The sequence below is a fragment of the Oncorhynchus gorbuscha genome, linkage group LG15, assembly GCF_021184085.1.
Source record: "Oncorhynchus gorbuscha isolate QuinsamMale2020 ecotype Even-year linkage group LG15, OgorEven_v1.0, whole genome shotgun sequence".
Lineage (NCBI taxonomy): Eukaryota > Metazoa > Chordata > Actinopteri > Salmoniformes > Salmonidae > Oncorhynchus > Oncorhynchus gorbuscha.
The window spans coordinates 57850552-57871814 of NC_060187.1; the positions used below are offsets into that span (position 1 = coordinate 57850552).

The following is a 21263-nucleotide window of genomic DNA, read 5'->3' on the forward strand; positions in this document are numbered from 1 at the left end:
ACAGCTACCCAAAAGAAAGTCTAATAGTTCACCACAGATACAATTCCTGATAGACTGCATTAAGAATGGAATATATTGTTTCAAAGGCTAACCAAGAGGGAGAGGTCTAGGCTATTGAATGCTGGCTTTAGGCATACTGGTGTACAAAACAGGGGCATTGGAGAACCAGAGTGCTATTTTGAGTCAACAAAATGACAGTATCAATTACAGTGTAGTGGGGCTGTGGTCCATTTGTACTGTGTGTGTGTGTGCATGTATGTGCGTGCGTGCTATTGGAACACAGGAAATGGAAACAAACGTGAGATCAGATGGAAACTCCCAGAGAGCTGTGGGAGGCCAAAATGGAGGAGGAGTAAGCCCCAACACACAAGATCCCTTGTTCCCAACTCCCTAGAGAGCTTCCCAGTCCCCAAGCCATGCTCATTTTGAAAGTCAACATCTAGACCTAGGACTTCATTGGATCTCAGCTATTTCCAAAGGATGACTTACTGCATTTCACCAAAATCCTAAATAAATACACCAAAAGACCTCAACGGAGCTTCCCAGTCCCTGACCTAATATTTAAAGTAAATATCTAGGCCTACATTGGTTTTCAGTAGGCCTATTTCAGAAGTATGATTTACTGCATTTTACCCCCCTTCTGTCCACAGAGAACAGAAGATAAGCTAGCCTATAAAGTGTCTTATTAGCAGGACTTTTACATTCATCTGTGGTCATGGCAAGGCTTGTTAAACCTGTTAAACGCTACACCAACAAACAATCCACTGTAAAGGCAAAGTTAGTATTGCGATCATCACTAATTACAGTCTAAAAATAGAAACATTAAAGGCTGCCCTGTCTTGGTTCAATAAAGAAAAGTGTGAGTCAACCACTTAGCTGCAGCATACTACAGTGTGGGTGCACAAAAGTCCGTGCTCATCACAAAGTTCAGCATGGCATAAAATAACCATTTGTATCTAGAAGTAATAAAATGGGCAGATAAATATGTTCTTATCTGCAATCTACTAATATGGACACTTTCCAAGATACAAAAATAAAGAGAACCCAAGACAATCAAACTACAGCGTCCACCCATTTCCAATTGAAAGGAGTGGCTACTAATTGCCTGTCTAGCTTTACACCTTCAGTTGACAGATACTGAGATAGCTAAAACAGTGAAAATCCAAAACTGCTGAACGTCAGTTTTGCATGGTGCATTACCAAACCAAATCAGGACACAATGACTGATGAAATGTCGCAAACCTACAGAATATGGCCAGTCTTAACTATCTTACAAATATAGATGGCGAACCTTAAAAACCATAATATCGACATGCTATTTATGGATAGCTAGCTATTTACCTAACTAGCGCGTTCGTTCCAAACCATAACTCTGCTCGAAAACATCCAATAAAGAATGCCACTTAACTATACAACGTTACTCTAGCTAGCTACTTCAACTAATAAGCCGGTTAGCTACATATCATTTTGTCAACGTTTTAGCTTGAATCAAGGGAGGACAAGTAACGTTAATCGGTGCATATTTAGCTAGCAAGCAGAAAGTAGAGCTAGCATAAAAAAAGCTAGCAAAAGTTATATTCTTAGCAAAGCTAGCTAATGTGAACAAGCACTGCTGAACAGAAAAAAAGTAACTTGCGTTTCAGACTGCGCTAGCAAATAGACAATCTAAATACAACAGAAAAGCATAAACCTTTCCCCCTACCAGTTTCTTTATTCACTCCAGACATATCCAAGGAGTGCTTCCACGCACATCAATGATGTGCAGTGCAATGTCCAAGGACCTGTTCTGTTCGTACAAGGAATGTTGATACATTTTTTTTCACGCGCACTTGCGCAAGTGACGACAGTGTCACAGACCAAACTAGTCAACCAAGAAACCACTGGGCGGTCTCTGGCAAGTGGCATTCAGTACAAATATTTACACAACTATGACGCGTTTATGTCGGCCAAATGCAGTCTTACAATTATTTCCATGTCAACCAATTTTTGAAATAATGTGAAATGATATGCATTGTACACGCATAAAGAAATTGCATGAAATAATGAAATTATATTTCAGTGGCAGGAGAAAATCTAAGAAGATACAACAACAACAACAACAACAACAACAACAACAACAAATCAACATTGCAAATAGCTTCTAGATGTAAAGGTTGGGGCGCTTATCAATCGGAGTGCCAGAGCAAATAGCTCCCTTTGACAGTGGCTGACACTGACAGGCACACATGTGCAATAGTTTGCTCACAGTGTGAAGATAGATCCATTGTGAAGTAGTAATTCTAGAGTTAAAGCCCATATGGAAGATAAGACCAACTAACATCAACAAGAGACATGTCACAAAACCATAAGGAATGACATAGCTTTGTGACGTCACTTTGGAGGGCACCTCCTAGGCTTTGGACCAGATACAGTTATCATGATCCAAGAATCATGGTTAAATTATCAATCATGTGCTTTCTTAGTGTAGGCCTGTAATTTAACTCAGCTGTCAGCTTCACATACTTCTAGATATTACCACACAATGGGCTCTGTGTGATAAGGGTAGACGTTCAGGGAGGGTACTAACTGAGAGGGACACGAAGAGGGCTGTTGGCTTACCTGTTTTCTTATGCTGGCTGACCTTGGTGTGTGTTGTTCCCAAAGGTGCAAGGGTCTGTTTGACGCCACCTTGGCCTTTGGAGGCTTTGCGGTATTTGTGGAGCCACTCAAACTTCGGTGCTTCCTTGGGAGACTTGCAAACATCTAAAGGAGGAAAAAGGGAAGCATGAAAAAGGCACTTACACAAATCCCAAAATATGCCATTTCAATTGTAGGCTATAAACACACAATTGTAGGCTATAAACACAATTGTAGCCTATTTGTTATTCAAATGGTTTATATTTGTTGCCCCAATCCTCCACGTAAGTGGAAAAGCTGGAGGAGCATCAATGACAAGGAAACATTTCCAAGAGATCCTCTGCAGTGATTCACAGAACACACAATGAGGATAATCATCAGTAATACAGTATTCAGTTATGTCCCCTCTTTCACATGGTTCACACACACACACAAACACACACACAAACACACACTTCCTATTACACGTACATTTGCGCTACCTTAAGAACATTACCGCACCAAAATCACTCATGCTGCTATTTTACTTTCAATAAGACCACACGCTCGTACAAAGATGTCACTTTTCTGCTTACCTTGTGAGTTTCTCACATTCTTCCTGTTCACAACAAAACCTGCCAAGTTACCAAACCTTTCCATCACTGTTTCCTCTCACAGAGTAAAAATGATTGTGGCCCTTTAAAAAAAATAACTTTAGTCATCCATCTTAAATTTAAGAGCTCCATTGTGTAAAGTAGTGAGCTAATGCCAAAAATGACACATACATAGCAAAGTAGACTCTGTGTTTCAACGAATCCAGTGGCTCCTCCGATTGAGATAAACAGGAAAAAAACACGTAAAAGCCGAATTCTAATACACTGCTCAAAAAAATTAAATTAAGGGAACACTTAAACAACACAATGTAACTCCAAGTCAATCACACTTCTTTGAAATCAAACTGTCCACTTAGGAAGTAACACTCATTGACAATAAATTTCACATGCTGTTGTGCAAATGGAATAGACAACTGGTGGAAATTATAGGCAATTAGCAAGACACCCCCAATAAAGGAGTGGTTTTGAAGGTGGTGACCAAAGACCACTTCTCAGTTCCTATGCATCCTGGCAGATGCTAAGGTCACTTTTCAATGCTGGCAGTGCTTTCACTCTAGTGGTAGCATGAGACGGAGTCTAAAACCCACACAAGTGGCTCAGGTAGTGCAGCTCATCCAGGATGGCATATCAATGCGAGCTGTGGCAAGAAGGTTTGCTGTGTCTGTCAGCGTAGTGTCCAGAGCATGGAGGCGCTACCAAGAGACAGGCCACTACATCAGGAGACGTGGAGGAGGCCTTAGGAGGGCAACAACCCAGCAGCAGGACCGCTACATCCGCCTTTGTGCAAGGAGGAGCCGGAGGAGCACTGCCAGAGCCCTGTAAAATGACCTCCAGCAGGCCACAAATGTGCATGCGTCTGCTCAAACGGTCAGAAACAGACTCCATGAGGGTGGTATGAGGGCCCAACGTCCACAGGTGGGGGTTGTGCTTACAGCTCAACACTGTGCAGGACGTTTGGCATTTGCCAGAGAACACCAAGGTTGGCAAATTCGCCACTGGCGCCCTGTGCTCTTCCCAGATGAAAGCAGGTTCACACTGAGCATGTGACAGACATGACAGAGTCTGGAGACGCCGTGGAGAACGTTCTGCTGCCTGCAACATCCTCCAGCATGTCCGGTTTGGCAGTGGGTCAGTCATGGTGTGGGGTGACATTTCTTTGGGGGGCCGCACAGCCCTCCATGAGCTCGCCAGAGGTAGCCTGACTGCCATTAGGTACCGAGATGAGATCCTCAGACCCCTTGTGAGACCATATGCTGGTGTGGTTGGCCCTGGGTTCCTCCTAATGCAAGACAATGCTAGACCTCATGTGGTTGGAGTGTGTCAGCAGTTCCTGCAAGAGGAAGGCATTGAGGCTATGGACTGGCCCGCCCATTCCCCAGACCTGAATCCAATTGCGCACATCTGGGACATCATGTCTCGCTCCATCCACCACAGACTGTCCAGGAGTTGGCGGATGCTTTAGTCCAGGTCTGGGAGGAGATCCCTCAGGAGACCATCCGCCACCTCATCAGGAGCATGCCCAGGCATTGTAGGAAGGTCATACAGGCACGTGAAGGCCACATTTAGATTTGTTTTAAGGACATCAAAGTTGGATCAGCCTGTAGTGTGGTTTTCCACTTTAATTTTGAGTGTGACTCCAAATCCAAATCTCCATGGGTTGATACATTTGATTTCCATTGATAATTTTTGTGTGATTTTGTTGTCAGCACATTCATTCATTCATTCACATTCATTCATATTTAATTCATTCATTCAGATCTAGATCTATTCAGATCTCTCTCTCTCTCTCTCTCTCTCTCTCTCTCTCTCTCTCTCTCTCTCTCTATGCATCATATTTGGCTGTTGTCTTATAAGTGACAACTGGTTCCCCTCTTTTTAGAGTTTTGTGTAACTTGTGGTGAGTAGCTACTGTGTCTTTGCTCATCTATTACATCACTTGTACATTTACCAACTTGAATTAAGCCTATTGTTGTCAACTGAACATTTTCTGAACCATCTGCCATTTTTCTGAGTAGCAACAAGTACATACAGAACACAATAGACTTACGGTTAAAAAATATGTGATTGTCAGGGTTGGGTAGGTTACTTTCTAAATTTAATCCGTTACAGTTACTAATTACCCGTCCAAAATTGTCATCAGTAACGCAACTTTTGGATTACCCAAACTCAGTAATGTAATCTGATTACATTCCGTTACTTTTAGATTAGTTTCTCCTTAATAATATAATAATAATATATGCCATTTAGCAGACGCTTTTATCCAAAGCGACTTACAGTCATGTGTGCATACATTCTACGTATGGGTGGTCCCGGGGAAGAAGACAAAAATGTATGTTACTAATTGAACGACATCTATCGCAGGATAAATCAATGTTAACGTTTACATAGCTGGCCATATGTTATTGACTGTATGTTTGTTTATTCCATGTGTAACTCTGTGTTGTTGTGTCGCACTGCCTTGCTTTATCTTGGCCAGGTTGCAGTTGTAAATGAGAACTTGTTCTCACCTGGCCTACCTGGTTAAATAAAGGTGAAATAAAAAATTTAAAAAATATATGGATGTTTAATTTTACTTTATGGGTTGGTTATGTAGGCTTCTTCTAATCCATCGCTTTCTACTACATATAATATGATTATATATTTACATTAAAAACCAAAGTCTATCAGAATATCAATCATTCCAATAAATGTTATACCCCTCGATCTTCAAGAATAGGACTTGGAAATATGTAAGTATAGATTAGTAAAATTATTGTACCTGAGCATAACCCCAAAAACTAAGGACTTATTAGCCAGCCCTACTCTGTTTATGATTTTGTTGTCATGGAGGACTGATTGGGCTCATTGATTCGAGTTGAAAAATAAATGCTATGCTCATGGAATGGCATGCTTTGAGCACTACTGAAAAGTGCTATTTACAGTACATGTGAAAAATGAATGCCATATGCTGCATTTGCTATAGGCCTATTGTTGACCTTTTTGTTGGTGACACTTTGATATCTTGAGAATATGCAGTGGTTTCAGGGCAAATCCACAGATGTTTTGGTAAAAAAGCTGAGGGTTGGGCCTGGAGAAATGTAACCACTCTCAGATTAATAGACAGAGCTATGGATGCAAGGACTGACCAATCATGAAATCCAAATGATTGTTTTAACCATGTTATTAGGCTATACAGTGTTTGTTTACATTTGCAATGTTTACAAACATTGGAGAATAACAGGCATACATATATTTTGGGTTCTCAAGGAGTATGATAGTTGAACTAAGCTCTTGAGGCATTTATAAGTTATATTCTTCAAGAATCAATTATATATATATATATATATATATATAATTTATAGGTCCAAGAATGGATGTAGCAACTACAGATTGCCCCTTTAAGTCTGTAGCCTACAAAAGCCTATTCCTGCTCTTTTCCCACACTCCAACAAACACATTTGGTGTCATCATAGTGGTCTCTGACTTGTGGTCAGACTTGCTCTGGTGGAACAAACTTTTTTTGTCGTTGCTGATTTGAATGTCAATGCGAAAACTGACAAGTGTCAAAGATTTTCTTTTGAAAACATCCTTTCTGAATTTAAAAGTAATCCCTGAGGTCATCATCTAGTTTTTCAAACATGTAATCCGTTAATCCCCAACCCTGGAGATTGTACAGTTATTCTATGTGTGAAAAAGCCCTTCTGTCTTTCAATAGTGGGAGGAACTACCTGGGCTTGTCCAATAAGCAGATTTTTGTTTTTTCAATTCAAATTATTTTGTAATGGTGTGCATGACCCTATACTTGGTTATGTCCCAATTCTTTATCCTTCCTTCTAAAGTGTGCACTTGTTCACTTCCCCTCACTGATTTGAAAGGAAATGAATGGTTTACGAATTATGGTGGAAACATCCTCTTGCCCATGCCTCCACCGATCCAATGCTTATAGATTTGTGGTAAGTAGCGACCAGGTGTACACTTCAGGAAAAAGTATTTGGATGCAACACTAGTGATCATTTTATGGAAAAGTAGGCCATGTCTTACCGCTCCAGGCTTTGTTGACCTCACTGAGGAAAAGGCGAGAGTGGGAGCCAAAGGGGAGCCTCACCTCCAGATCCCCATCCTGGAAGTTCAGCCTCACTCTAGTGTCTGCACCTATAGAAATATCACGTGATAGACATTTAAAAACTTGGCCCTATGAACATACCCCGGGGAAATTGACCCAGAGAAAAAAGAAAACTCACCCACAAAAGAAAGCTCATCTGCCGAGGACACTGAGGAAAGAATAACATGCTATTACAATGCATTATAAGGCCCACGCCTCCACCTCCATTGTGCATATTATAACAATCCAGTTGAAACCAATCCATTAACTATTGCATACCTTCCACAACTGCAAAGTCATTAGAGATGGGAAAAATGTCATACAATGTGACATCTTCACCAGTTATCGCCATTCTTCTATGGGTAAAAACAAACAGCCTATAGGAAACAAAGGTAGAACATTACTATGGGCAGGTGTAACGCATTTTTTCAGAACATTTATATTTCATAAGTCTGGTGGAATAGCACCAATTACAACTCACGCATGTTCCTTGGTACGCTCCACCAAACCCAATAGTCTGCTTTCAATGACATTGTCCACCAAGACAAGACATTGAACAGCATGTTTACAACAATCTAGTTAAGGGAATTGCAAAGATGTTTGCTCAATGTTACATTTGAAAATAGGCCTACACAATCGTTGATATAAAAATTACATTTTTTTTTTATAAATTGGGAAAAACATTATGCATCAAGTATCTTCAAAGAGCAGAGGCCTAGTCACTGCTATATAAAAACAAATATAATATCTGGGAAATATGTAGTCCTGCAGTAGGCTATTGTTATGGGCTTGTATTCACGGTATGGTCTACTACACCTGTTGTATTGGGCGCATATGACAAATACGATTTGATTCGCGTAGCTTGTATAAGATTGCCACCTAGTGGAGGACCTATCATATTGCAAAGAAATTGGACATTAGCCTCTACATGTCACACCAGTGCTTCATCCAAAAGGATCAAACTTTTATGTTTCCATCTACGCAGCCCGGGCACCCGTGTCTCATTGGCCAAGGCTTCAGCGGACCTGCTCTCACTTGGGTCCGCAGCCAGGCCACTGGTACTTTTCAGTTGTCATGTACATAACACTGGCTAACTGTGAACTTTCACACCTTCTTATGCAGAGGTTGTTGATTCTGCTCTTCACACATCTTCACTGTTAGCCCTAGTTATTTAAACACAATGTCCATAGTATAACATAAGGGCGTATACTAGTGTAACACTGGTGTTACGGTCGAAAAGCTGCACCAATGTCCTCATTGAGCAACTTGCATTCTGGTTCTTTACACTCAAAGCCTATTAAATCCAAATAATTGTACTATTGAATGAAATATATAAAATATCACTACATTCAGATACACACACGTATAGCCTATTAGGCCTTGACAAACAAACTCCACGGCCTCGCCTTGGGTGAACTGCCCATAGGCTACTTCGGAATGAAACAATGAGTTCTTCTTCCAAAGAAAGTCAAACTTTCCAAAGAAAGTCAAACAGCCTTTAGATAACGCACTCGAAACATCCGAGTGATACAAAAAACATTTAGTGCATGCTATAAAGGATACTATGACGCAATTTTCGCCTTCTGCCAAAATCTCTTGAATTACGAAGGATTGATCCATTACTTAAAACCGTTACTTTCGTGCGAACTCTTTCACGCCCTCAAAATACAGATTGAAGCGAGAATAGACACAGGCCAATCGTTTCTCTCTTACGAAGTTGGGCTAGACCACCTACTTATCGAGAACACAAAACAACAAAACCGACTTCATTTTTGCTTTCACAGTGCGTAAAACTGTATTGCCGTGTTCTCGACATGATTCCGTATTCTTCGAGATGTCCTTATTCCCTTTCCCTTAGATACTTGTGGACCTGCCTGCCACGCAGAGATTTCAGCGACTAAGAGTGACGTCATGTTTTGGCTGTCGTTCGAGTAAATATTAATTGGATTACTCACTGTTTCAATCAATCAAATATATTTATATAGCCCTTTTTTTACATCAGCCGATGTTTCAAAATGCTATACAGAAACCCAGCCTAAAACCCCAAAGAGCAAGCAATACAGATGTAGAAGCACAGTGGCTTGGAAAAACTCCCTAGAAAGGCAGGAATCTAGGAAGAAAACGAGAGAGGAACCAGGCTATGAGGGGTGGCCAGTCCTCTTCTGGCTGTTCCAGTGGAGATTATAACAGGACATGGCCAAGATGTTCAATCGTTCATAGATGACCAGCAGGGTCAAATAATAATAATCACAGTGGTTGTAGAGGGTGCAACAGGTTAGCACCTCAGGAGTAAATACCAATTGGCTTTTCATAGCTGAGTGTTCAGAGTTAGAGACTTCAGGTGCAGTAGAGAGAGAAAGTCCTGAGGCATGGTCCCAGGGCTCAAGTCCTCCGGGAGGAGAGGGAGTGAGAGAGAATTAGAGGGAGCATAGTTAAATCCACACAGTACACTGGATAATACAGGATAAATACTCAAAATATAACAGACTGACCCTAGCCCCCGACATATAATCTATTGCAGCATAAATAAATACTATTTAATCGGACAGATGCAGTGTAATACTAAATTGTAGATGTGCTATCTACTTCATACACACCAGGATCGGATAGGTTACTTTCTAAATGTATTCTGTTAAGTTACCTGCTTAGTTACCTTTTCAAAATTGCAATCAGTAATGTCATTTTTGGATGACCCAAATTCACTAATGTCACGTCATTACTTTCAGTTGCTGTTGGATTACTTTCATTTAAGAGGCATTAGAAGAAGACAAAAAGGATGATCGAACGCATTTGCTGTGTCATCATAGTAGTGGTCTCTGACTTGATGTCAGATTGGCTAAGGTGGAACAAACCCAAACTTGCACCCCTCTTCAAACCTAAATTGAATGTCATTGAGAAAAAATAAAGGTCTAATGTATTTGTTCGCAAACATCCTTTCTGAATTTTAAAGTATGAATCATCAAGTTTTTCAAAAGTGTCTCTAAAATGATTACAATATTATTTGCTGTTAACGTAATTGTTTACAGGTTTTTAAAAAATGTAATCAGATTAAATGTAACTGGATTGCATGAAATTAGTTACTCCCCAATCCTGATACACACACATATCAAACACTTATTCATCAGGCAAAAGAAAGTTACATTATTACATCATTTGGACAGTATTGTGTAGCCATGTCTAGCCACCAATACTTTTTGTAGTTTAATAGGAAAAAACATAGGCTCTGGACCTTTTTATTAAGATAATACTGTATTGGATTGAAATGTTGTAGTTATTGTATTGGATGGCATTTCTCATGAAGAAATCTAAGGAACAAAATGTCACAATATTTTATTGTGATTGTCTTGTACTGTGGCACAGCTCTATTCTGGTGCTTATTTTGTGTTCTATTAATGTGCCTCATGGCCCCATGAGAGCCAATTGGAGAGGAATTCCTAGCTCTTTTGCTGCCAGGGCAGTCCTCTGTGTCACACCCCAGGCAGTGGCACCTCTTCCTATTGTTGGACTGAGACTCAACCCTCAGTCTCTTGTAAGAATACAGAGATCTCAACTGGAGAGGCAAAGCCCGACTGAAGTCCTGGGCTGAGGATCAAGAGGGACAAAGTGATAGATGATGAAAACAAAGAAAACGAAGCAGTATACAAATGTAAGGATCGGTAAACAAAGTACTATATGTGAATGGCCAGCATGTGGCCTATTGTGTGCATATGTGATTGTATTTTCTACTGCAGAGTCTTATAAGCATATGTGGGCTGGGCATCCTGAAGATGCAAAACACAATAATAATAATACACTTAATCATTCTACACTACACCTTAAGACCCCTTACATGTATCTGAGATCCACATATTCCGTAGTTCCTCCTTAGTAATAGTAGAAGCATGCATTTGAGGTGGCTTTCTCAGACTGCTTGCTGTGGGTGGAGCCAGAGTATAGGGAAATATCCTGGGCATCTAGGACGGATCTGGTGGTTGTTGTAATGTACATAACCTCTTCATCGTCAACATGAGTTGCAGAGCGGCAGGGAATGTCTCGAAGGAAGAACCTGGTGACTGTTCATATGTACAACACATCATCCTCAGGAGTAAAAAAAGCAACGGAGACTGTCTGGGGAGGCCAAACCCTCTGGTTAAGCGATAAGAGACTCCCAGGGGCTGTTCGGCTGCTTCAGGGTTCCTTGCTCCGCTGGAGTCAGGAGTCTTGACACAGGGTGGCTTTGTGGATCAACACAGACAATGTGGCAGATGGTAATAGAATGGAACAATACTCAAACAAACCAATCCAATGCAAAATCAAGCAAATTAGGCAAACTAGCACACTAGACAGAGGTAGAACTTGTAACTGACAGGTAGCCAGGGTTGTCATAGTAATCATAACTAAAACGATTGGCTCCAGGCATTCGAATGAGGCAAGCCCCAATCTGTAGATCAAGAGGGAAAAAATGTTGCTCGTAAAGAGTGGATCGGGTAACTTACCAGAAAAATGAATTGACCAATAATCAAAGTTTAGCAGACTAAGCAGCATGGTAGAGTAAGATCTTACCCGAGTACTGGTTTGAGCTACGTTGGAGCTCCTTTGGCCCCTCCTGGGTCTCCAGAAGCAGGGTGGGTCTGTGGAACAACAGGGACAAAGTGTCTGATGGTAAAGAGAGTGGAACAACACCTGAAACGAAGCAATTCAATGTCAAATTCAGCAAAATAGATCAACTACCAATACTAAACAGAGATGGAACTCATACCTATTAGGTAGTCAAGGTCTTCTGACTGAGAGGACTGGTCTCTATTGGATAAGCTGTCCTGAGACATGTCCAGGAAGGAGGTTGGCCCATAACTCTCCCAAGCAGATGACCATATAATTGACATCCTCTTCAACAATTGATTATGCAACAAACTGAACCAAATCTTCAGGGGTACTCTGATGACTTAAGCCTAAATATTTAAAGGATGATTGACCTGTAAAATGTCATTTTATAAACAAACATAATGTCATGAATCAAAATAAAATGGAGGAACCTACCGGAAAAAAATAATTTACATTTACATTTACATTTAAGTCATTTAGCAGACGCTCTTATCCACCAATATTAAAAGATTAGCAAAGATCTCTATCCATGGTAGAGTTATTTGTTTAGTTTCTTAGATTTTCCTTAGCTCTTACCCGAGAAGTGGTTCACAAAGTTGGTTGAATGGATCACATCATTGCCATCCTCATCAACACCAGGGTTGGAGGGAAATGAGTCATCTATGAACTTATTAACAAGATCTCCAGGGGTCCTATTGAGATGCAAGGCTGGTGTTGAAAAGGATGGGTCATTTGCATTCGTAGTTGCATCCATAGTCACACAACTGCATGAGCAAGATGTCTGTTCCGAATTCATTGCGTTAAATTGTGTCTTTTGGTGATAATGTTTGATTATGACATCATTGATGCTGGTACGATGATGCAACCTTTACAATTGTAATGATATTTCAACAATATTGCTTTAAACATAGACAATATACCATTAGTGTTTGTATATCTATGGTTTTAGCCACAGCTACAGAAAATGTATTATTTGTATGTGGTTTTAACAGCCATCTCCATGGTAATCAAATTCTAATGCATGGTGCATAGAGGCACGGAATACATAATAATGTTTTGTCATTATTTAAATGTTTTAATCAGAACAGAATCAGAATCTATGTATGAATTCTGAATGGCCAATACTTTATAAGGTACAAATTCTAAATAAGAACAAGTCTATAAGGCCTGTCCTCTTGTAGATAATCTTTTGTGTTTCTGTTGATGCAGTGTTTGTTAAGTCTAGTTGATTCAAATAGCTAAATCCATCTCATAACAGGTGAGCTCTGCAGACAATTTCAAAGAAAATATTCACATTTTGTTTTGGCGAAACATTTATTTAATTTATATTTAGGTGACTTTAAAATCAGTTGTTACAGTTTGTACAATATACACAATGTAGAAAGTATCCAACATGACACATTTCTTTTAGTAACTTTTTGCCAAATATTAGATATGACATATCAGGTGTTGTATGTCAACTTTCCATGAAACTACTGTAAAATATACACTTTGGCATTTTTTATAACCCAATTTCATAACCAATTTTTATCAATCAATGTCCACATTGTTATGATGGTGAATTATAAATAAGAATACAGTGAAATAATAAAAGGAGTAAAACACACATTACAGTTGTACAGTGTATGACTACATTCACAGATATGAATTACACCTCAATGCGTCAGCGCAAATATTTCAAACACCTTCTATAGCCCAATATATATGTTTTTTTTTTTTTGCAAGTGCAAAAGTCTGTCCTTCACAATATGCTATCTAAGACTAGGTAATAACTGAGTTATTATGCAATATCTGTAAAGAACAGATATTTGCTTTTGTATTGGAGAAAGCCTTTAGCCTGAGTGCCAGTCGGTTTGTGCTATCATGCCAACTCCTTGTCCTGGGCATGTTTGGTTTGTCAATGAGCAATTGAGTGAGCAAGAGCACAACCAGATCTGAGACTAGGCTAGAATGTCTTTTCAAGTGCAAAATCAAAGAAAACATGCAAGTCATCATGCAAACCACTGGCGAAAGAAAAGAACAGTTGGCCTAAAAATAAGGACGTTTATGAAAATGTCACAATTGTAAACTTCAACTTACACAAATCTCAATAAGTATCAAAAAGCAGATACATTAGGTCAGTCATCTATGATCATAAATAGCTATCCTCTTCTGTGGATTATGTTTTACACATTACTGATTTATAAATGAGTTGATGGTATGGTCGAGTAGCTTTCTGTAGCCATATTTATCATCATATTCTTCAATAATACCCTTTAAAACCATTTGGTTTGGACTCATTATCACTTAAATTGCCTACATTTCTCAAAAGCACATATGAGCCCTCATACAGAGTTTCTCAATACATCTCATGTACAAGCAAACAAACAAACAAACAAACAAAAACAGAGTAGGCTAGACCTACAACCAGTATACTATTCATGTGGAATAGAAACCAGGTTTTGCTGTGCTAACTACTACCGCTGTATGTTATTCAACTAGTTCGACACATCAGGGTTGTGTTCATTAAGTCACACAACAGGCAACGTTTTAAACCATTTTGCAACGGACAAGTCAAAGAATTTCCTCCCTCTTTCAATACATTTTTTTCCGCATGGTACCTACTGAACACGACCCAGTTTAAACCAGAGAACCAATGCTGAGCAGACAAACCAGCAGAGCAGCAGTGACCAATGCTAAAGGGAAGTGCGGACCCCTAGTGGCAGAAGAAGGAACGTTCAGAGTACCATCCAGCTTGAGGCAGGGGGTCATGGAGGTGTTGCAGCACTCTTGGTGGCATGTATCTGTTGTGGTCGTACACCAGGTGTTTCTTGTGCAGTTGGCACTGCAGCCTCCCATCCAGATCGTTGTTGAACCAGTTGTCATCTTTTTCAGCTGAAAAGAGAAACGTGGATTGAGAATGCATGGAGTTTGACGAGTTTCAGAATGTACGAGATTGGCGAAAGGAAATTCTCTCTTGTCTGAGTGATGTTATTGAGATCATAACACATAATCATTCTTGTCGTGGCCAAATGTATTTTCCTTCTTTCGTTATGAAATACTTAAAGTGTACATTTGTATCCTACAGCATTTACAGTTCAATGAAGGATGTCTAGTTTGTCTTCTATGGGTATAGAATGATGAATAGGGTAGGGTGGGGGTGCACTTTTAAGCCTACCTCACAGTAGGGCTGGTTTAGGGGACAAGGCATTGGGTCTTTGGTTATCCAAGACTTGTAACAGTTCTGCTCTGTGCACTGAAACATCTGACACTTCTTAAGTTTCTGCAAATAGATGGATAATGTTAATAAAGACTGTTAAATTCACTGACATTGAGTCATTTGCATACACACACACACACACACACACACACACACACACACACACACACACACACACACACACACACACACACACACACACACACACACACACACACACACACACACACACACACACACACACACACACACACACACACACACACACACACACACACACACACACACACACTAGGGATGGACAGTTGCCGTATAATCGTGTAACTGACGATTATGGAGGAAGACAGTCACGAAAATAAAATAACCTTTATAACCATTTTAAAAAACAAAGTATTCACACCCCTTGACTTTTCCCACATTTTGTTGTGTTACAAAGTGGGATAAAAATTATGGAATTGTCATTTTTTTTGTTTCAAATATTTTTATTAAACACACACAAGAATGGTGTATACATGACAGGTATACAATTCTTATCTAAACATAAAAGAGCATACAGGAACAACAAGACCCAGAGTTCTGGGTGCAGATCAAATACAACCTTCGCTCTCTCTCCCCCGCTACTCTCTCCTCTTCCATCCTATCATCTCTTCCCTCTGCTCAAACCTTCTCCAACCTATCTCCTGATTCAGCCTCCTCAACTCTAAATTTCAAGCATCTGCCTCTAACCCTAGGAAGCTCTTTGCCACCTTCTCCTCCCTCCTGAATCCTCCTCCCCCTCCCCCCCTCCTCCCTCTCTGCAGATGACTTCGTCAACCATTTTGAAAAGAAGGTCGACGACATCCGATCCTCGTTTGCTAAGTCAAACGACACTGCTGGTTCTGCTCACACTGCCCTACCCTGTGCTCTGACCTCTTTCTCCCCTCTCTCTCCAGATGAAATCTCGCGTCTTGTGACGGCCGGCCGCCCAACAACCTGCCCGCTCGACCCTATCCCCTCCTCTCTTCTCCAGACCATTTCTGGAGACCTTCTCCCCTTACCTCACCTCGCTCATCAACTTATCCCTGACCGCTGGCTACGTCCCTTCCGTCTTCAAGAGAGCGAGAGTTGCACCCCTTCTGAAAAAACCTACACTCGATCCCTCCGATGTTAACAACTACAGACCAGTATCCCTTCTTTCTTTTCTCTCCAAAACTCTTGAACATGCCGTCCTTGGTCAGCTCTCCCGCTATCTCTCTCAGAATGACCTTCTTGATCCAAATCAGTCAGGTTTCAAGACTAGTCATTCAACTGAGACTGCTCTTCTCTGTATCACGGAGGCGCTCCGCACCGCTAAAGCTAACTCTCTCTCCTCTGCTCTCATCCTTCTAGACCTATCGGCTGCCTTCGATACTGTGAACCATCAGATCCTCCTCTCCACCCTCTCCGAGTTGGGCATCTCTGGCGCGGCCCACGCTTGGATTGCGTCCTACCTGACAGGTCGCTCCTACCAGGTGGCGTGGCGAGAATCTGTCTCCTCACCACGCGCTCTCACCACTGGTGTCCCCAGGGCTCTGTTCTAGGCCCTCTCCTATTCTCGCTATACACCAAGTCACTTGGCTCTGTCATAACCTCACATGGTCTCTCCTATCATTGCTATGCAGACGACACACAATTAATCTTCTCCTTTCCCCCTTCTGATGACCAGGTGGCGAATCGCATCTCTGCATGTCTGGCAGACATATCAGTGTGGATGACGGATCACCACCTCAAGCTGAACTTCGGCAAGACGGAGCTGCTCTTCCTCCCGGGGAAGGACTGCCCGTTCCATGATCTCGCCATCACGGTTGACAACTCCATTGTGTCCTCCTCCCAGAGCGCTAAGAACCTTGGCGTGATCCTGGACAACTCCCTGTCGTTCTCAACTAACATCAAGACGGTGGCACGTTCCTGTAGGTTCATGCTCTACAACATCCGCAGAGTACGACCCTGCCTCACACAGGAAGCGGCGCAGGTCCTAATCCAGGCACTTGTCATCTCCCGTCTGGATTACTGCAACTCGCTGTTGGCTGGGCTCCCTGCCTGTGCCATTAAACCCCTACAACTCATCCAGAACGCCGCAGCCCGTCTAGTGTTCAACCTTCCCAAGTTCTCTCACGTCACCCCGCTCCTCCGCTCTCTCCACTGGCTTCCAGTTGAAGCTCGCATCCGCTACAAGACCATGGTGCTTGCCTACGGAGCTGTGAGGGGAACGGCACCTCAGTACCTCCAGGCTCTGATCAGGCCCTACACCCAAATAAGGGCACTGCGTTCATCCACCTCTGGCCTGCTCGTCTCCCTACCACTGAGGAAGTACAGTTCCCGCTCAGCCCAGTCAAAACTGTTCGCTGCTCTGGCTCCCCAATGGTGGAACAAACTCCCTCACGACGCCAGGACAGCGGAGTCAATCACCACCTTCCGGAGACACCTGAAACCCCACCTCTTTAAGGAATACTTAGGATAGGATAAAGTAATCCTTCTCACCCCCCCCTTAAAATATTTAGATGCACTATTGTAAAGTGGCTGTTCCACTGGATGTCATAAGGTGAATGCACCAATTTGTAAGTCGCTCTGGATAAGAGCGTCTGCTAAATGACTTAAATGTAAATGTAAATGTAAATGTAAATAATACAAAACACGACATACAAAACAAGGACACGTAGAAAGAAAGAGGGAAGATGTCCCCCTATCCCCCTATCCCCTATTCCCCCCCCCCCCAAACTGCTCGGGTGGTAGGGCCAGCACACGCTGCCCAAAGGTAGATTACAATTTTACCATTGAGAGTGCGCTAATAAGTACAAATTCACAGCGCCGACTCGTCCAAGTAGGAGAGGAAAGGCTGCCAGATTTGATCAAATGTTGATAATTTATTGTTTAGAATATATCTAATTCTTTCTAAGTGTACAGTGTTTGCCAATTCACTGAGCCATAATTTGGTAGAGGGCGCTTCCCTCCTTTTCCAAAACAACAAGATTAGTTTTTTTGCCGAGATGAGACCATACGAGATTAGTTGTTTTTGGGGGTTGGTTAATCTGTTTAGGGACTCAGATACTCCCAGGATTATCAGAAGCGGGTCTGGATCTATTGAAGTCTCCAAAACTTCAGAGAGGATCCTAAAAATTCCACACCAATAACCATGCAAGCTAGAGCATAGGGCAAAGCAGTGGAGTAGTGTACCCTGCGCAGCCTGACATTTATCACATGTAGGGGATGTGTCAGGAAATATCCTATGCAGTTTAGTTTTGGAATAGTGTAATCTGTGTAATACCTTGAATTGTATGAGACGATGTCTGGAATTAATGGAGCATGTGTGGATATACTCCAAGCTCTCTTCCCAGTCTGCCACTGAGATGTCAGTCCCTAGTTCTTCCTCCCATTTTGCCTTGATGGCATCAGTAGAAGGTGTGCTAACAGATTGAAAAGCATCATATAGACGCGATATCAGTTTATCTGAGGTGGGGCATATTTTTATGCATCCGTCAAACATGGAAGGTTTAGCATTCCCAAATGTTGGGAGGTCTTTTCTAACGTAGTCTCTAATTTGTAGGTATCTGAAAAAATTACTTCTGGGAAGATTATAAATTTCCCTCAGCAGCTCAAAGGAAGCAAAGGTCCCTTCTATGTATAAATCCCCTATGGTGCTTATCCCCAACTCTCCCCATCGCTCAAAGGTGTTATCAAGGTTAGAAGGGGCAAAGGAGGGATTCCTGGCGACAGGGAGCATGAATGACATTGGTCTGAGCTCAAAGTGGACTTTAATTTGCTTCCAGATTCGGACTGTGCTATGTATTATAGGATTGTTACAATAAAGTGACATCTCCAGATTGACAGGCGACAAAATCACAGCGCCAATAGAGAAGGGGTGACACTCCTCCCGCTCCATACTAAGCCAGCTGGATGCCGGGAGTACGTCATCCAACAGAAACGTAACAATGCGGAGGTTAGCGGCCCAGTAATAAAATATAAAATTTGGGAGAGACAATCCTCCTTCCATCTTGGATTTACAGAGGTGTTATTTACCTATCCTGTGTGTTTTATAATCCCAGATGAAAGGATTGATAATTGAGTCCAGTTGTTTATGAAAGGATTTAGGTATGAATACTGGGATGTTCTGATATAGGTAGAGCAGTTGTGGGAGGAAGACCATTTTAATGGCATTAATTCTTCCGAGCAGAGAAATTGGGAGAGTTCTCCAAAATAATATGTTTGCTTTGAGTTTTTGTATCAGAGAGGGGAAATTCTCTTTAAATAGTAAGGAGTATTGTTTGGTAACTACAATTCCTAGGTAGGTACATTTTTCAGGAGATAACTTAAATGGGAGATGTTCTAGCCAGGAGGTATTTTGCGACCGTATGGGCATTAATTCACTCTTGTTCCAATTTATTCTGTATCCCGAGAAGGTACCAAACAAATTGATCACATAGTATTATAGCCATGTATTGCTGCATGAGATCTAATCGTCTGAGCGAGCGGTTCGATAATTAGGCCGAAGAGCATAGGCGACAGCGCACAACCCTGCCTTGTCCCCCTGTTGAGGTTAAATCGGGGCGACAATGATTGGTTAGTGAGTATTCTGGCACAGGGGTTCCTATATAAAAGCTGGATCCAATTTATGAACCTATCTCCAATATTAAATTTCTGTAGGACCTTGAATAGATAGGGCCACTCAACTTGGTCAAAGGCCTTTTCGGCGTCAAGAGATATGACGGCAAGGTCCACGTTGGGTAACCTCTGAGAATACATAATATTGAAGAGGCGCCTGAGATTGAAGAATGAGTTTCTGTTAGGGATAAAGCCGGTCTGATCCGAATGGACCAATTTGCCAATTAAAGTGCTAAGCCTGTTAGCCAGAGTTTTTGCTAAAATCTTTTGGTCTGTATTAAGGAGAGATATTGGTCTGTATGACCCTACCTCTTCTGGATCTTTACCCTTCTTATGTATAACTGTAATGAACGCTTCGTCCAAAGTAGAAGGGAGAGCTCCATCCTCATTGGCCTGAATCAACATTTTGTGCAGATAGGGGGAGAGCATGTTGCTGAATGTTTTATAGAATTCACCAGGGTATCCATCTGGGCCCGGGGTCTTGCCACTCTTTAGAGATTTAATTGTTTCTCGGATTTCATCAAGAGATATTTCCTTATTCAGGAAGTTAGAATCTTCCTGGTTCAGGGCAGGAAGATTACAGTCCTCCAAAAATGTTTGCATAATTAAGGGGTTAGGATCCGCTTTAGATGTATATAGAGTCTCATAAAACTGCTGGAATCTGTCATTGATGTCTTTGGGGGAAGAGAGTAATTCCCCAGATGCAGATTTAACCCTGTGAATCATTCGGTCACTCACATTTTTTTCGAAGTTGTCTGGCGAGTAATTTGTGTGGTTTGTCACCAAACTCAAAATATTTTTGCTTGGCATAGAGAAAAGATTTAGCAATTTTAGCTGAGAGAATCTGATTATATTCAAATTTTAAAGAGGTAATTTTTTTATGTTTCTCCATAGATGGGTGGCTAGCATTCTCCCTATCCAGTAAGTGAATTTGTCCCTCTAGTTCTTCCAGTTTTCCCTGTTTTGCCTACTCCTGGCAGCCTGAAAGGAGATGATACAGCCTCTCAGATAAGCCTTCAGTGTTTCCCACAATAATGCTGGGGAGGTCTCTGTGTTGTCGTTGGTATCAAAGAAAATTTTAATTTGGTCTTTAAGATATTCACAGAATGTTGGTTCTGTGAGGAGCTGAGGATTCAACCTCCAGACCCTCTCGTTTGGTACAATGTCACCCAATCTCAGGGAGAAGGTGAGTGGACTGTGGTCCGAGATTATAATATCATGATACCTCACATTACAGGTATAGGGGAGTAGTCTAGCATCCAACAAAAAGTAGTCAATTCGAGTGTAAACCTTGTGAACATGAGAGTAAAAGGAGTATTCCCTACCCGTAGGGTTAGCGATCCTCCATATATCAAATAAGTTTGAATTTTTTATGTAGGTATTCAAGAATTCGCTTGAATAGGAGGTAGGGGTTCGCCGGGTAGAGGATCTATCCAAATATTGGTCAAGCACACAGTTAAGGTCCCCTCCAATGACCAGGTTAGTATGGGAGATATCTGGAATCAGGGCAAGGACTCTTTTGAAAAAAGAGGGGTTGTCCACTGAGGTAGAGTGGATTTCTCCTATTGTGATCACA

General features: G+C 41.5%; 2 protein-coding genes across 4 annotated transcripts in view; both read right to left on the minus strand.

The window, feature by feature from the left end:
• LOC123997582 (type II inositol 1,4,5-trisphosphate 5-phosphatase-like) overlaps nt 1–9178 on the minus strand; it is a 34568-nt gene extending 25390 nt beyond the window's left edge. For 2 of the 3 annotated variants that reach the window (XM_046301969.1, XM_046301968.1), the window contains exons 1-6: nt 8854–9178; nt 7772–7851; nt 7570–7667; nt 7430–7459; nt 7230–7340; nt 2599–2742 (exon numbers count right to left, since the gene is read on the minus strand). In XM_046301969.1, the coding sequence (XP_046157925.1) occupies nt 2599–2742; nt 7230–7340; nt 7430–7459; nt 7570–7667; nt 7772–7851; nt 8854–8910 (520 nt within the window). In that variant the 5' untranslated portion in view covers nt 8911–9178. Of the gene's footprint in view, nt 1–1702; nt 1858–2598; nt 2743–7229; nt 7341–7429; nt 7460–7569; nt 7668–7771; nt 7852–8853 lie in introns of those variants that run through there. The other variant, XM_046301970.1, reaches the window with a different exon arrangement.
• Nucleotides 9179–13181: 4003 nt separating this feature from the next.
• LOC123997371 (Y' element ATP-dependent helicase YJL225C-like) overlaps nt 13182–21263 on the minus strand; it is a 49189-nt gene continuing 41107 nt past the window's right edge. Inside the window, exons 8-9 of the mRNA XM_046301523.1 lie at nt 15029–15133; nt 13182–14745 (exon numbers count right to left, since the gene is read on the minus strand). Of these exons, the coding sequence (XP_046157479.1) occupies nt 14491–14745; nt 15029–15133 (360 nt within the window). The 3' untranslated portion in view covers nt 13182–14490. The remainder of the gene's footprint in view (nt 14746–15028; nt 15134–21263) is intronic.